At 57.8% G+C, this 14,399-nt stretch overlaps 1 protein-coding gene across 2 annotated transcripts in view; it reads left to right on the forward strand.

Annotated features, from left to right (window-relative positions):
• The first annotated feature begins 222 nt into the window (after nucleotides 1-222).
• The window catches only part of LOC140715611 (C-Jun-amino-terminal kinase-interacting protein 3-like), an 88,097-nt gene continuing 73,920 nt past the window's right edge, over nucleotides 223-14,399 (forward strand). Inside the window, exons 1-2 of one of the 2 annotated variants that reach the window (XM_073027979.1) lie at nucleotides 223-464; nucleotides 3,389-3,666. In XM_073027979.1, coding sequence (XP_072884080.1) covers nucleotides 3,391-3,666 — 276 coding nt within the window. In that variant the 5' untranslated portion in view covers nucleotides 223-464; nucleotides 3,389-3,390. Of the gene's footprint in view, nucleotides 465-1,177; nucleotides 1,306-3,388; nucleotides 3,667-14,399 lie in introns of those variants that run through there. The other variant, XM_073027980.1, reaches the window with a different exon arrangement.

Raw genomic sequence — 14,399 nt, forward strand, 5'->3', positions numbered from 1 at the left:
CACCCTTTACCCCTCCTCCCTCTCCACCCCACTTCCCCTCCACCAACTCCTCCCCTCTCTCCCTACACCACCCCTTCCCCCAAATCCCTCCTCTTCTCTCCTCTCTCCCTACACCCACGCCTCCTCTCCCCTACTCCCCTCACCCCCTCTCCGTTCTCTATCCCGCCTCTCCTGCCCTCCCCTATCCCTATCCCTATCCCTATCACCATCCCCCACATCCTCTCTCACCTCACCTCTCAACCCTATTCCAACCCTCACAATCCACCCCTCCTCCAGGTGTGTAGGCGGGACACTGTGTCACGAGCTCAAATCCGTGATTGAGCGATAACGCTGCCCGTCCTGGTCTGCTCCCGCCTACATCAGCTTCCCATTGGTTGGAGTTACACGCAGCGGCCAATGATTCAGGGGGACGTAAGGAAGCGAAAGTCCAACTTCGGTGTCGGAGTCGGAGTCTCGGGGTCGAGGTGAGGAGTGGTGACGTCACGGCGAGAGGGGAGAGGGGAGTGAAAGAGGGAGTGTGGAGAGGTGGGGGTAAGGGGTAGGAGAGTGAAAGGGGAAGAGAGTGGATGGGGTCGGAGGGCAGGGGGAGGGGTGAGGGAAGAAGGAGGAGGAGGAGGAGGAGGGGAGAAGGAGGAGGGGAGGGGGAGAAGGAGGAGGGGAGGGGGAGAAGGAGGGGGAAAGAGAGGGGGAGGGGAGGGAGGAGGGGAGGGGAGGGGAGAAGGAGGAGGGGAGGGGGAGAAGGAGGGGGAAAGAGAGGGGGAGGAGGGGAGGGGAGGAGGGGAGGGGAGGGGAGAAGGGGAAAGTTGAGGGGGAGGGTGGTGGAGGGGAGAGGAAGGAGAGAGGGGGACAAGGGAGAGGGAGTACAGGGTGGTGGGGAGTGGGAGGTGGAGGATGGGAGATGGGGAGGGGAGAGGTAGTGTGGGGGGACGAAGTGGAGGATGGGAGAGGGGAGGAGGGTGAGTGGAGGGGAGATGTGAGGAAGGGGTGGAGTGGGAGAGTGTGAAGGAGGGGAGAGTGGAGGAGGGGAAGTGGGAAGGGGGAGGGGAAGGAGGGGAGAGGGATGGGGAGTGGAGGGACGGGATGGGGAGGAGAGGGGAGTGGAGGGAGGGGAGGAGGGGGGTGAGGGGAGGGGAGATGAGGGGGAGGGGACGGGGTGGAGGTGGAGTTGATGTCTCCAGCTATCCATTCGTTCTCTGCCTCTTATCATTTTGTACACCTCCATCAAGTCATCTCTCATCCTCATTCACCCCAGAGAGAAAAGCCTCGGCCCACTCAGACACGCTGTCTAATTCAGGTGGCATCTTGGTAAATCTCCTCTACGGCCTCCCTGAATGTTCCACACCCTGCCTGAGAACACAAAACACCAAGTATTCTTCAACCAGAGTTCTAGAGAGATACAGCGTTACCCTGCAGCTCTTGATCTCAGCCCCACGATTAACAAAGACCAACGCACCTCAGCTTCCATGGAAACTCTGCGGGATCACAAGATCTCTCTGTTCCTCCATACTGAATCCTGCCACTATCCTGTGTTCTGCTTTCAAATGAGAAAGTGAATCTCCTCTCACTTCTCCTCATATGGAGCAGTTCTGGTCGCCCATTGAGCTGGAGAGTGCCGAGGAGATTTACACAGATGTTGCGGGGACGTGAGAGAGGGAGGTTGGGCAGATTGGGACTTTATTCCCTGCAGTGTAGCAGACTAAGGGGTGACTTTATAGCGGAGTGTATTATAGCCGGGGGGAGGTGGGGCACAGGTAGGGTGATTGTGCACAGCCTTCCCCAGGGTGGGGGAATGGAGAACAGGATTAAGGTAAGAGAGGGAAGTTTAACAGCAAATTTTTCCCCCAGTGAGTGGTTAGTCTCTGAACAAGCTGCCAGAGGAAGTGGTTGAGGCTGGTACATTTAAAAGGCTCTCAGACAGGTATGTGGACAGGAAAGGTTTAGAGGGATGGCAACAGATGGGACTGGCTTGGATGGGAAGTGGGTAGGGTCAAAGGGGGTTGGGTCAAGGGTCTGTGTCAGTGGTGTACTGAAGTGGAAATTTCAGCAGCCCGAGGGGTACGTATATCACCAGAACTTCAGATAGATAGATAGATACTTTATTCATCCCCATGGGGAAATTCAACTTTTTTTCCAATGTCCCATACACTTGTTGTAGCAAAACTAATTACATACAATACTTAACTCAGTAAAAAAAATATGATATGCATCTAAATCACTATCTCAAAAAGCATTAATAATAGCTTTTAAAAAGTTCTTAAGTCCTGGCGGGTAGAATTGTAAAGCCTAATGGCATTGGGGAGTATTGACCTCTTCATCCTGTCTGAGGAGCATTGCATCGATAGTAACCTGTCGCTGAAACTGCTTCTCTGTCTCTGGATGGTGCTATGTAGAGGATGTTCAGAGTTATCCATAATTGACCGTAGCCTACTCAGCGCCCTTCGCTCAGCTACCGATGTTAAACCCTCCAGTACTTTGCCCACGACAGAGCCCGCCTTCCTTACCAGCTTATTAAGACGTGAGGCGTCCCTCTTCTTAATGCTTCCTCCCCCAACACGCCACCACAAAGAAGAGGGCGCTCTCCACAACTGACCTATAGAACATCTTCAGCATCTCACTACAGACATTGAATGACGCCAACCTTCTTAGGAAGTACAGTCGACTCTGTGCCTTCCTGCACAAGGCATCTGTGTTGGCAGTCCAGTCTAGCTTCTCGTCTAACTGTACTCCCAGATACTTGTAGGTCTTAACCTGCTCCACACATTCTCCATTAATGATCACTGGCTCCATATGAGCCTAGATCTCCTAAAGTCCACCACCATCTCCTTGGTCTTGGTGATATTGAGACGCAGGTAGTTTGAGTTGCACCATATCACAGTCCTGTATCAGTTTCCTATACTCCTCCTCCTGTCCATTCCTGACACACCCCACTATGGCCGTGTCATCAGCGAACTTCTGCACATGGCAGGACTCCGAGTTATATTGGAAGTCTGATGTGTACAGGGTGAACAGGACCGGAGAGAGTACGGTTCCCTGCGGTGCCCCTGTGCTGCTGACCACCGTGTCAGACCTACTGTCTCCCAACCGCACATACTGAGGTCTATCTGTCAAGTAGTCCACTATCCAATCCGTACGTATATCACCAGAACTTCAGCAATCTCCCTCAGGAAATACAGGACAGCAGGTGACAACACTGTGTGTCATTACACTGGGGAGGGGGACAGAGAGCGTGTAGAAAGGGGTGGGAGAGATAGACAATGGAGGATGGGAGGGGTGAAATAGAGGGAAAAATAGCCTTGAATAATATTGCCTTTCTACCCTGCCCCCCCATCCCTCCTCTCTCACCCCCTCCCTCACTCCCATCCTCTAACCTCTCTCTCATCTCCTCCAGCGATGTCGGGTGACCCTCCCCCTCCAGAGGGCTTTGATGACCTGGTGTCTGGCTTGGCTGCTGGTCTGTACGCCGAGTTGAGACGCCTGGTGTCTCTCTATGGGGAGTCCAGCGTCTCTTCCCTCGTGCCCCTGGCTATCTCCACCCTGGAGAGCCTCCAGGATGTCTGTGCTCAGGGAAAGGAGAAGCAGGCTGAGCTTGGCTCGGCCCAACAGGAGGCCCAGCTAGCCCTTGCTCAACTGCAGAGCGAGCGGGATCGCAGGAAGGAAGCTGAGGAGGTCAGGAGCAATCTTCACTCTCTGTCTGACCCCGGGAGTGTGTGATGGGACGGTGTGGAGCAATCTTCACTCTCTGTCTGACCCCGGAAGTGTGTGATGGGACGGTGTGGAGCTATCTTCACTCTGCGTCTGACCCCGGAAGTGTGTGATGGGACGGTGTGGAGCTATCTTCACTCTGCGTCTGACCCCGGGAGTGTGTGATGGGACGGTGTGGAGGGAGATTCACTCTGTGTCTGACCCCGGGAGTGTGTGATGGGACGGTGTGGAGGGAGATTCACTCTGTGTCTGACCCCGGGAGTGTGTGATGGGACGGTGTGGAGGGAGATTCACTCTGTGTCTGACCCCGGGTGTGTGTGATGGGACGGTGTGGAGGGAGATTCACTCTGTGTCTGACCCCGGGAGTGTGTGATGGGACGGTGTGGAGGGAGATTCACTCTGTGTCTGACCCCGGGAGTGTGTGATGGGACGGTGGGGAGGGAGATTCACTGTGTGTCTGACCCCGGGAGTGTGTGATGGGACAATGTGGAGGGAGATTCACTCTCTGTCTGACCCCGGGAGTGTGTGATGGGACGGTGTGGAGGGAGATTCACTCTGTGTCTGACCCCGGGAGTGTGTGATGGGACGGGGCGGATGGAGATTCACTCTGTGTCTGACCCCGGGAGTGTGTGATGGGACGGTGTGGAGGGAGATTCACTCTGTGTCTGACCCCGGGAGTGTGTGATGGGACGGTGTGGAGGGAGATTCACTCTGTGTCTGACCCCGGGAGTGTGTGATGGGACGGTGGGAAGGGCGATTCACTCTGTGTCTGACCCCGGGAGTGTGTGATGGGACAGTGTGGAGGGAGATTCACTCTGTGTCTGACCCCGGGAGTGTGTGATGGGACGGTGCGGATGGAGATTCACTCTCTGTCTGACCCCGGGAGTGTGTGTTGGGACGGTGTGGAGGGAGATTCACTGTGTGTCTGACCCCGGGAGTGTGTGATGGGACGGTGTGGAGGGAGATTCACTCTGTGTCTGACCCCGGGAGTGTGTGATGGGACGGTGTGGAGGGAGATTCACTGTGTGTCTGACCCCGGGAGTGTGTGATGGGACGGTGTGGAGGGAGATTCACTGTGTGTCTGACCCCGGGAGTGTGTGATGGGACGGTGTGGAGGGAGATTCACTGTGTGTCTGACCCCGGGAGTGTGTGATGGGATGGTGGGGAGGGCGATTCACTCTGTGTCTGACCCCGGGAGTGTGTGATGGGACAGTGTGGAGGGAGATTCACTGTGTGTCTGACCCCGGGTGTGTGTGATGGGACGGTGTGGAGGGAGATTCACTGTGTGTCTGACCCCGGGAGTGTGTGATGGGACGGTGTGGAGGGAGATTCACTCTGTGTCTGACCCCGGGAGTGTGTGATGAGACGGTGTGGAGGGAATTTCACTCTGTGTCTGACCCCGGGAGTGTGTGATGGGACGGTGTGGAGGGAGATTCACTCTGTGTCTGACCCTGGGAGTGTGTGATGGGACGGTGTGGAGGGAGATTCACTCTGTGTCTGACCCCGGGGAGTGTGTGATGGGACGGTGTGGCAGGGAGATTCACTCTGTGTCTGACCCCGGGAGTGTGTGATGGGACGGTGGGGAGGGCGATTCACTCTGTGTCTGACCCCGGGAGTGTGTGATGGGAGAGTGTAGAGGGAGATTCACTCTGTGTCTGACCCCGGGAGTGTGTGATGGGACGGTGCGGATGGAGATTCACTCTCTGTCTGACCCCGGGAGTGTGTGATGGGACGGTGTGGAGGGAGATTCACTGTGTGTCTGACCCCGGGAGAGTGTGATGGGACAGTGTGGAGGGAGATTCACTCTGTGTCTGACCCCGGGAGTGTGTGATGGGACGGTGTGGAGGGAGATTCACTCTGTGTCTGACCCCGGGAGTGTGTGATGGGACGGTGTGGAGGGAGATTCACTCTGTGTCTGACCCCGGGAGTGTGTGATGGGACGGTGTGGAGGGAGATTCACTCTGTGTCTTACCCCGGGAGTGTGTGATGGGACGGTGTGGAGGGAGATTCACTCTGAGTCTGACCCCGGGAGTGTGTGATGGGACGGTGTGTGGGGGGAGATTCACTCTGTGTCTGACCCCGGGTGTGTGTGATGGGACGGTGGGGAGGGAGATTCACTGTGTGTCTGACCCCGGGAGTGTGTGATGGGACGGTGTGGAGGGAGATTCACTCTGAGTCTGACCCCAGGAGTGTGTGATGGGACGGTGTGGGGGGAGATTCACTCTGTGTCTGACCCCGGGAGTGTGTGATGGGACGGTGTGGAGGGAGATTCACTCAGTGTCTGACCCCGGGAGTGTGAGATGGGACGGTGTGGAGGGAGTTTCACTCTCTGTCTGACCCCAGGAGTGTGTGATGGGACGGTGTGGAGGGAGATTCACTCTGTGTCTGACCCTGGGTGTGTGTGATGGGACGGTGAGGAGGGAGATTCACTCTGTTTCTGACCCCGGGAGTGTGTGATGGGACGGTGTGCAGGGAGATTCACTCTGTGTCTGACCCCGGGAGTGTGTGATGGGACGGTGGGGAGGGCGATTCACTCTGTGTCTGACCCCGGGAGTGTGTGATGGGAGAGTGTAGAGGGAGATTCACTCTGTGTCTGACCCCGGGAGTGTGTGATGGGACGGTGCGGATGGAGATTCACTCTGTGTCTGACCCCGGGAGTGTGTGATGGGACGGTGTGGAGGGAGATTCACTCTGAGTCTGACCCCGGGAGTGTGTGATGGGACGGTGTGGGGGGAGATTCACTCTGTGTCTGACCCCGGGAGTGTGTGATGGGACAGTGTGGAGGGAGATTCACTCTGTGTCTGACCCCGGGAGTGTGTGATGGGACGGTGTGGAGGGAGATTCACTCTGTGTCTGACCCCGGGAGTGTGTGATGGGACGGTGTGGGGGGAGATTCACTCTGTGTCTGACCCCGGGAGTGTGTGATGGGAGAGTGTAGAGGGAGATTCACTCTGTGTCTGACCCCGGGAGTGTGTGATGGGACGGTGCGGATGGAGATTCACTCTGTGTCTGACCCCGGGAGTGTGTGATGGGACAATGTGGAGGGAGATTCACTCTCTGTCTGACCCCGGGAGTGTGTGATGGGACGGTGTGGAGGGAGATTCACTCTGTGTCTGACCCCGGGAGTGTGTGATGGGACGGGGCGGATGGAGATTCACTCTGTGTCTGACCCCGGGAGTGTGTGATGGGACGGTGTGGAGGGAGATTCACTCTGTGTCTGACCCCGGGAGTGTGTGATGGGACGGTGTTGTGGGAGATTCACTCTGTGTCTGACCCCGGGAGTGTGTGATGGGACGGTGGGAAGGGCGATTCACTCTGTGTCTGACCCCGGGAGTGTGTGATGGGACAGTGTGGAGGGAGATTCACTCTGTGTCTGACCCCGGGAGTGTGTGATGGGACGGTGCGGATGGAGATTCACTCTCTGTCTGACCCCGGGAGTGTGTGTTGGGACGGTGTGGAGGGAGATTCACTGTGTGTCTGACCCCGGGAGTGTGTGATGGGACGGTGTGGAGGGAGATTCACTCTGTGTCTGACCCCGGGAGTGTGTGATGGGACGGTGTGGAGGGAGATTCACTGTGTGTCTGACCCCGGGAGTGTGTGATGGGACGGTGTGGAGGGAGATTCACTGTGTGTCTGACCCCGGGAGTGTGTGATGGGACGGTGTGGAGGGAGATTCACTGTGTGTCTGACCCCGGGAGTGTGTGATGGGATGGTGGGGAGGGCGATTCACTCTGTGTCTGACCCCGGGAGTGTGTGATGGGACAGTGTGGAGGGAGATTCACTGTGTGTCTGACCCCGGGTGTGTGTGATGGGACGGTGTGGAGGGAGATTCACTGTGTGTCTGACCCCGGGAGTGTGTGATGGGACGGTGTGGAGGGAGATTCACTCTGTGTCTGACCCCGGGAGTGTGTGATGAGACGGTGTGGAGGGAATTTCACTCTGTGTCTGACCCCGGGAGTGTGTGATGGTACGGTGTGGAGGGAGATTCACTCTGTGTCTGACCCTGGGAGTGTGTGATGGGACGGTGTGGAGGGAGATTCACTCTGTGTCTGACCCCGGGAGTGTGTGATGGGACGGTGTGCAGGGAGATTCACTCTGTGTCTGACCCCGGGAGTGTGTGATGGGACGGTGGGGAGGGCGATTCACTCTGTGTCTGACCCCGGGAGTGTGTGATGGGAGAGTGTAGAGGGAGATTCACTCTGTGTCTGACCCCGGGAGTGTGTGATGGGACGGTGCGGATGGAGATTCACTCTCTTTCTGACCCCGGGAGTGTGTGATGGGACGGTGTGGAGGGAGATTCACTGTGTGTCTGACCCCGGGAGAGTGTGATGGGACAGTGTGGAGGGAGATTCACTCTGTGTCTGACCCCGGGAGTGTGTGATGGGACGGTGTGGAGGGAGATTCACTCTGTGTCTGACCCCGGGAGTGTGTGATGGGACGGTGTGGAGGGAGATTCACTCTGTGTCTGACCCCGGGAGTGTGTGATGGGACGGTGTGGAGGGAGATTCACTCTGTGTCTTACCCCGGGAGTGTGTGATGGGACGGTGTGGAGGGAGATTCACTCTGAGTCTGACCCCGGGAGTGTGTGATGGGACGGTGTGGGGGGAGATTCACTCTGTGTCTGACCCCGGGTGTGTGTGATGGGACGGTGGGGAGGGAGATTCACTGTGTGTCTGACCCCGGGAGTGTGTGATGGGACGGTGTGGAGGGAGATTCACTCTGAGTCTGACCCCAGGAGTGTGTGATGGGACGGTGTGGGGGGAGATTCACTCTGTGTCTGACCCCGGGAGTGTGTGATGGGACGGTGTGGAGGGAGATTCACTCAGTGTCTGACCCCGGGAGTGTGAGATGGGACGGTGTGGAGGGAGTTTCACTCTCTGTCTGACCCCAGGAGTGTGTGATGGGACGGTGTGGAGGGAGATTCACTCTGTGTCTGACCCTGGGTGTGTGTGATGGGACGGTGAGGAGGGAGATTCACTCTGTTTCTGACCCCGGGAGTGTGTGATGGGACGGTGTGCAGGGAGATTCACTCTGTGTCTGACCCCGGGAGTGTGTGATGGGACGGTGGGGAGGGCGATTCACTCTGTGTCTGACCCCGGGAGTGTGTGATGGGAGAGTGTAGAGGGAGATTCACTCTGTGTCTGACCCCGGGAGTGTGTGATGGGACGGTGCGGATGGAGATTCACTCTGTGTCTGACCCCGGGAGTGTGTGATGGGACGGGGCGGATGGAGATTCACTCTGTGTCTGACCCCGGGAGTGTGTGATGGGACGGTGTGGAGGGAGATTCACTCTGAGTCTGACCCCGGGAGTGTGTGATGGGACGGTGTGGGGGGAGATTCACTCTGTGTCTGACCCCGGGAGTGTGTGATGGGACAGTGTGGAGGGAGATTCACTCTGTGTCTGACCCCGGGAGTGTGTGATGGGACGGTGTGGAGGGAGATTCACTCTGTGTCTGACCCCGGGAGTGTGTGATGGGACGGTGTGGGGGGAGATTCACTCTGTGTCTGACCCCGGGAGTGTGTGATGGGACGGTGTGGAGGGAGATTCACTCAGTGTCTGACCCCGGGAGTGTGTGATGGGACGGTGTGGAGGGAGTTTCACTCTCTGTCTGACCCCGGGATTGTGTGATGTGACAGTGTGGAGGGAGATTCACTGTGTGTCTGACCCTGGGAGTGTGTGATGGGACGGTGGGGAGGGAGATTCACTGTGTGTCTGACCCTGGGAGTGTGTGATGGGACGGTGGGGAGGGAGATTCACTCTGTGTCTGACCCCGGGAGTGTGTGATGGGACGGTGAGGAGGGAGATTCACTCTGTGTCTGACCCCGGGAGTGTGTGATGGGACGGTGTGGAGGGAGATTCACTCTGAGTCTGACCCCGGGAGTGTGTGATGTGACGGTGTGGAGGGAGATTCACTGTGTGTCTGACCCTGGGAGTGTGTGATGGGACGGTGGGGAGGGAGATTCACTCTGTGTCTGACCCTGGGTGTGTGTGATGGGACGGTGAGGAGGGAGATTCACTCTGTGTCTGACCCCGGGAGTGTGTGATGGGACGGTGTGTATGGAGATTCACTCTGTGTCTGACCCCGGGAGTGTGTGATGGGACGGTGGGGAGGGAGATTCACTGTGTGTCTGACCCCGGGAGTGTGTGATGGGACGGTGTGGAGGGAGATTCACTCTGAGTCTGACCCCAGGAGTGTGTGATGGGACGGTGTGGGGGGAGATTCACTCTGTGTCTGACCCCGGGAGTGTGTGATGGGACGGTGTGGAGGGAGATTCACTCAGTGTCTGACCCCGGGAGTGTGAGATGGGACGGTGTGGAGGGAGTTTCACTCTCTGTCTGACCCCAGGAGTGTGTGATGGGACGGTGTGGAGGGAGATTCACTCTGTGTCTGACCCTGGGTGTGTGTGATGGGACGGTGAGGAGGGAGATTCACTCTGTTTCTGACCCCGGGAGTGTGTGATGGGACGGTGTGCAGGGAGATTCACTCTGTGTCTGACCCCGGGAGTGTGTGATGGGACGGTGGGGAGGGCGATTCACTCTGTGTCTGACCCCGGGAGTGTGTGATGGGAGAGTGTAGAGGGAGATTCACTCTGTGTCTGACCCCGGGAGTGTGTGATGGGACGGTGCGGATGGAGATTCACTCTGTGTCTGACCCCGGGAGTGTGTGATGGGACGGGGCGGATGGAGATTCACTCTGTGTCTGACCCCGGGAGTGTGTGATGGGACGGTGTGGAGGGAGATTCACTCTGAGTCTGACCCCGGGAGTGTGTGATGGGACGGTGTGGGGGGAGATTCACTCTGTGTCTGACCCCGGGAGTGTGTGATGGGACAGTGTGGAGGGAGATTCACTCTGTGTCTGACCCCGGGAGTGTGTGATGGGACGGTGTGGAGGGAGATTCACTCTGTGTCTGACCCCGGGAGTGTGTGATGGGACGGTGTGGGGGGAGATTCACTCTGTGTCTGACCCCGGGAGTGTGTGATGGGACGGTGTGGAGGGAGATTCACTCAGTGTCTGACCCCGGGAGTGTGTGATGGGACGGTGTGGAGGGAGTTTCACTCTCTGTCTGACCCCGGGATTGTGTGATGTGACAGTGTGGAGGGAGATTCACTGTGTGTCTGACCCTGGGAGTGTGTGATGGGACGGTGGGGAGGGAGATTCACTGTGTGTCTGACCCTGGGAGTGTGTGATGGGACGGTGGGGAGGGAGATTCACTCTGTGTCTGACCCCGGGAGTGTGTGATGGGACGGTGAGGAGGGAGATTCACTCTGTGTCTGACCCCGGGAGTGTGTGATGGGACGGTGTGGAGGGAGATTCACTCTGAGTCTGACCCCGGGAGTGTGTGATGTGACGGTGTGGAGGGAGATTCACTGTGTGTCTGACCCTGGGAGTGTGTGATGGGACGGTGGGGAGGGAGATTCACTCTGTGTCTGACCCTGGGTGTGTGTGATGGGACGGTGAGGAGGAAGATTCACTCTGTGTCTGACCCCGGGAGTGTGTGATGGGACGGTGTGTATGGAGATTCACTCTGTGTCTGACCCCGGGAGTGTGTGATGGGACAGTGTGGAGGGAGATTCACTCTGTGTCTGACCCCGGGAGTGTGTGATGGGACGGTGTGGAGGGAGATTCACTCTGTGTCTGACCCCGGGAGTGTGTGATGGGACGGTGTAGAGGGAGATTCACTCTGTGTCTGACCCCGGGAGTGTGTGATGGGACGGTGTGGAGGGAGATTCACTCTGTGTCTGACCCCGGGAGTGTGAGATGGGACGGTGTGGAGGGAGATTCACTCTGTGTCTGACCCCGGGAGTGTGTGATGGGACGGTGTGGTGGGAGATTCACTCTGTGTCTGACCCCTGGAGTGTGAGATGGGACGGTGTGGAGGGAGTTTCATTCTCTGTCTGACCCCAGGAGTGTGTGATGGGACGGTGTAGAGGGAGATTCACTCTGTGTCTGACCCCGTGAGTGTGTGATGGGACGGTGTGGAGGGAGATTCACTGTGTGTCTGACCCTGGGAGTGTGTGATGGGACGGTGGGGAGGGAGATTCACTCTGTGTCTGACCCTGGGTGTGTGTGATGGGACGGTGAGGAGGGAGATTCACTCTGTGTCTGACCCCGGGAGTGTGTGATGGGACGGTGTGGATGGAGATTCACTCTGTGTCTGACCCCGGGAGTGTGTGATGGGACGGTGTGGAGGGAGATTCACTGTGTGTCTGACCCTGGGAGTGTGTGATGGGACGGTGTGGAGGGAGATTCACTCTGTGTCTGACCCCGGGTGTGTGTGATGAGACGGTGTGGAGGGAGATTCACTGTGTGTCTGACCCCGGGAGTGTGTGATGGGACGGTGTGGAGGGAGATTCACTGTGTGTCTGACCCCGGGAGTGTGTGATGGGACGGTGTGGAGGGAGATTCACTGGGTGTTTGACCCCGGGAGTGTGTGATGGGACGGTGTGGAGGGAGATTCACTCTGTGTCTGACCCCGGGAGTGTGTAATGGGACAGTGGGGAGGGAGATTCACTCTGTGTCTGACCCCGGGAGTGTGTGATGGGACGGTGTGGAGGGAGATTCACTCTGTGTCTTACCCCGGGAGTGTGTGATGGGACGGTGTGGAGGGAGATTCACTCTGAGTCTGACCCCGGGAGTGTGTGATGGGACGGTGTGGGGGGAGATTCACTCAGTGTCTGACCCCGGGAGTGTGTGATGGGACGGTGTGGAGGGAGTTTCACTCTCTCTCTGACCCCAGGAGTGTGTGATGGGACGGTGTGGAGGGAGATTCACTCTGTGTCTGACCCCGGGAGTGTGTGATGGGACAGTGTGGAGGGAGATTCACTGTGTGTCTGACCCCGGGTGTGTGTGATGGGACGGTGTGGAGGGAGATTCACTGTGTGTCTGACCCCGGGAGTGTGTGATGGGACGGTGTGGAGGGAGATTCACTCTGTGTCTGACTCCAGGAGTGTGTGATTGGACGGTGTGGAGGGAGATTCACTCTGTGTCTGACCCCGGGAGTGTGTGATGGGACCGTGTGGAGGGAGATTCACTGTGTGTCTGACCCCGGGAGTGTGTGATGGGACGGTATGGAGGGAGATTCACTCTGTGTCTGACCCCGGGAGTGTGTGATGGGACGGTGTGGAGGGAGATTCACTGTGTGTCTGACCCCGGGAGTGTGTGATGGGACCGTGTGGAGGGAGATTCACTGTGTGTCTGACCCCGGGAGTGTGTGATGGGACGGTGTGGAGGGAGATTCACTCTGTGTCTGACCCCGGGAGTGTGTGATGGGACGGTGTGGAGGGAGATTCACTGTGTGTCTGACCCCGGGAGTGTGTGATGGGACGGTGTGGAGGGAGATTCACTCTGTGTCTGACCCCGGGAATGTGTGATGGGACGGTGTGGAGGGAGATTCACTCTGTGTCTGACCCCGGGAGTGTGTGATGGGACGGTGTGGAGGGAGATTCACTGTGTGTCTGACCCCGGGAGTGTGTGATGGGACGGTGTGGAGGGAGATTCACTCTGTGTCTGACCCCGGGAGTGTGTGATGGGACGGTGGGGAGGGAGATTCACTCTGTGTCTGACCCCGGGAGTGTGTGATGGGACTGTGTGGAGGGAGATTCACTCTGTATCTGACCCCGGGTGTGTGTGATGGGACGGTGTGGAGGGAGATTCACTCTGTGTCTGACCCCGGGAGTGTGTGATGGGACGGTGTGGAGGGAGATTCACTCTGTGTCTGACCCCGGGAGTGTGTGATGGGACAGTGGGGAGGGAGATTCACTCTGTGTCTGACCCCGGGAGTGTGTGATGGGACGGTGTGTAGGGAGATTCACTCTTTGTCTTACCCCGGGAGTGTGTGATGGGACGGTGTGGAGGGAGATTCACTCTGAGTCTGACCCCGGGAGTGTGTGATGGGACGGTGTGGGGGGAGATTCACTCAGTGTCTGACCCCGGGAGTGTGTGATGGGACGGTGTGGAGGGAGTTTCACTCTCTCTCTGACCCCAGGAGTGTGTGATGGGACGGTGTGGAGGGAGATTCACTCTGTGTCTGACCCCGGGAGTGTGTGATGGGACAGTGTGGAGGGAGATTCACTGTGTGTCTGACCCCGGGTGTGTGTGATGGGACGGTGTGGAGGGAGATTCACTGTGTGTCTGACCCCGGGAGTGTGTGATGGGACGGTGTGGAGGGAGATTCACTGTGTGTCTGACCCCGGGAGTGTGTGATGGGACGGTGTGGAGGGAGATTCACTCTGTGTCTGACCCCGGGAGTGTGTGATGGGACGGTGTGGAGGGAGATTCACTGTGTGTCTGACCCCGGGAGTGTGTGATGGGACGGTGTGGAGGGAGATTCACTATGTGTCTGACCCCGGGAGTGTGTGATGGGACGGTGTGGAGGGAGATTTACTCTGTGTCTGACCCCGGGAGTGGGTGATGGGATGGCGTGGAGGGAGATTCACTCTGTGTCTGACCCCGGGAGTGTGTGATGGGACGGTGTGGAGGGAGATTCACTCTCTGTCTGACCCCAGGAGTGTGTGATGGGACGGTGTGGAGGGAGATTCACTCTGTATCTGACCCCGGGTGTGTGTGATGGGACGGTGTGGAGGGAGATTCACTCTGAGTCTGACCCCGGGAGTGTGTGATGGGACGTTGTGGAGGGAGATACACTCTGTGTCTTACCCCAGGAGTGTGTGATGGGACGGAGTGGAGGGAGATTCA

The sequence above is a fragment of the Hemitrygon akajei genome, chromosome 24, assembly GCF_048418815.1.
Source record: "Hemitrygon akajei chromosome 24, sHemAka1.3, whole genome shotgun sequence".
Lineage (NCBI taxonomy): Eukaryota > Metazoa > Chordata > Chondrichthyes > Myliobatiformes > Dasyatidae > Hemitrygon > Hemitrygon akajei.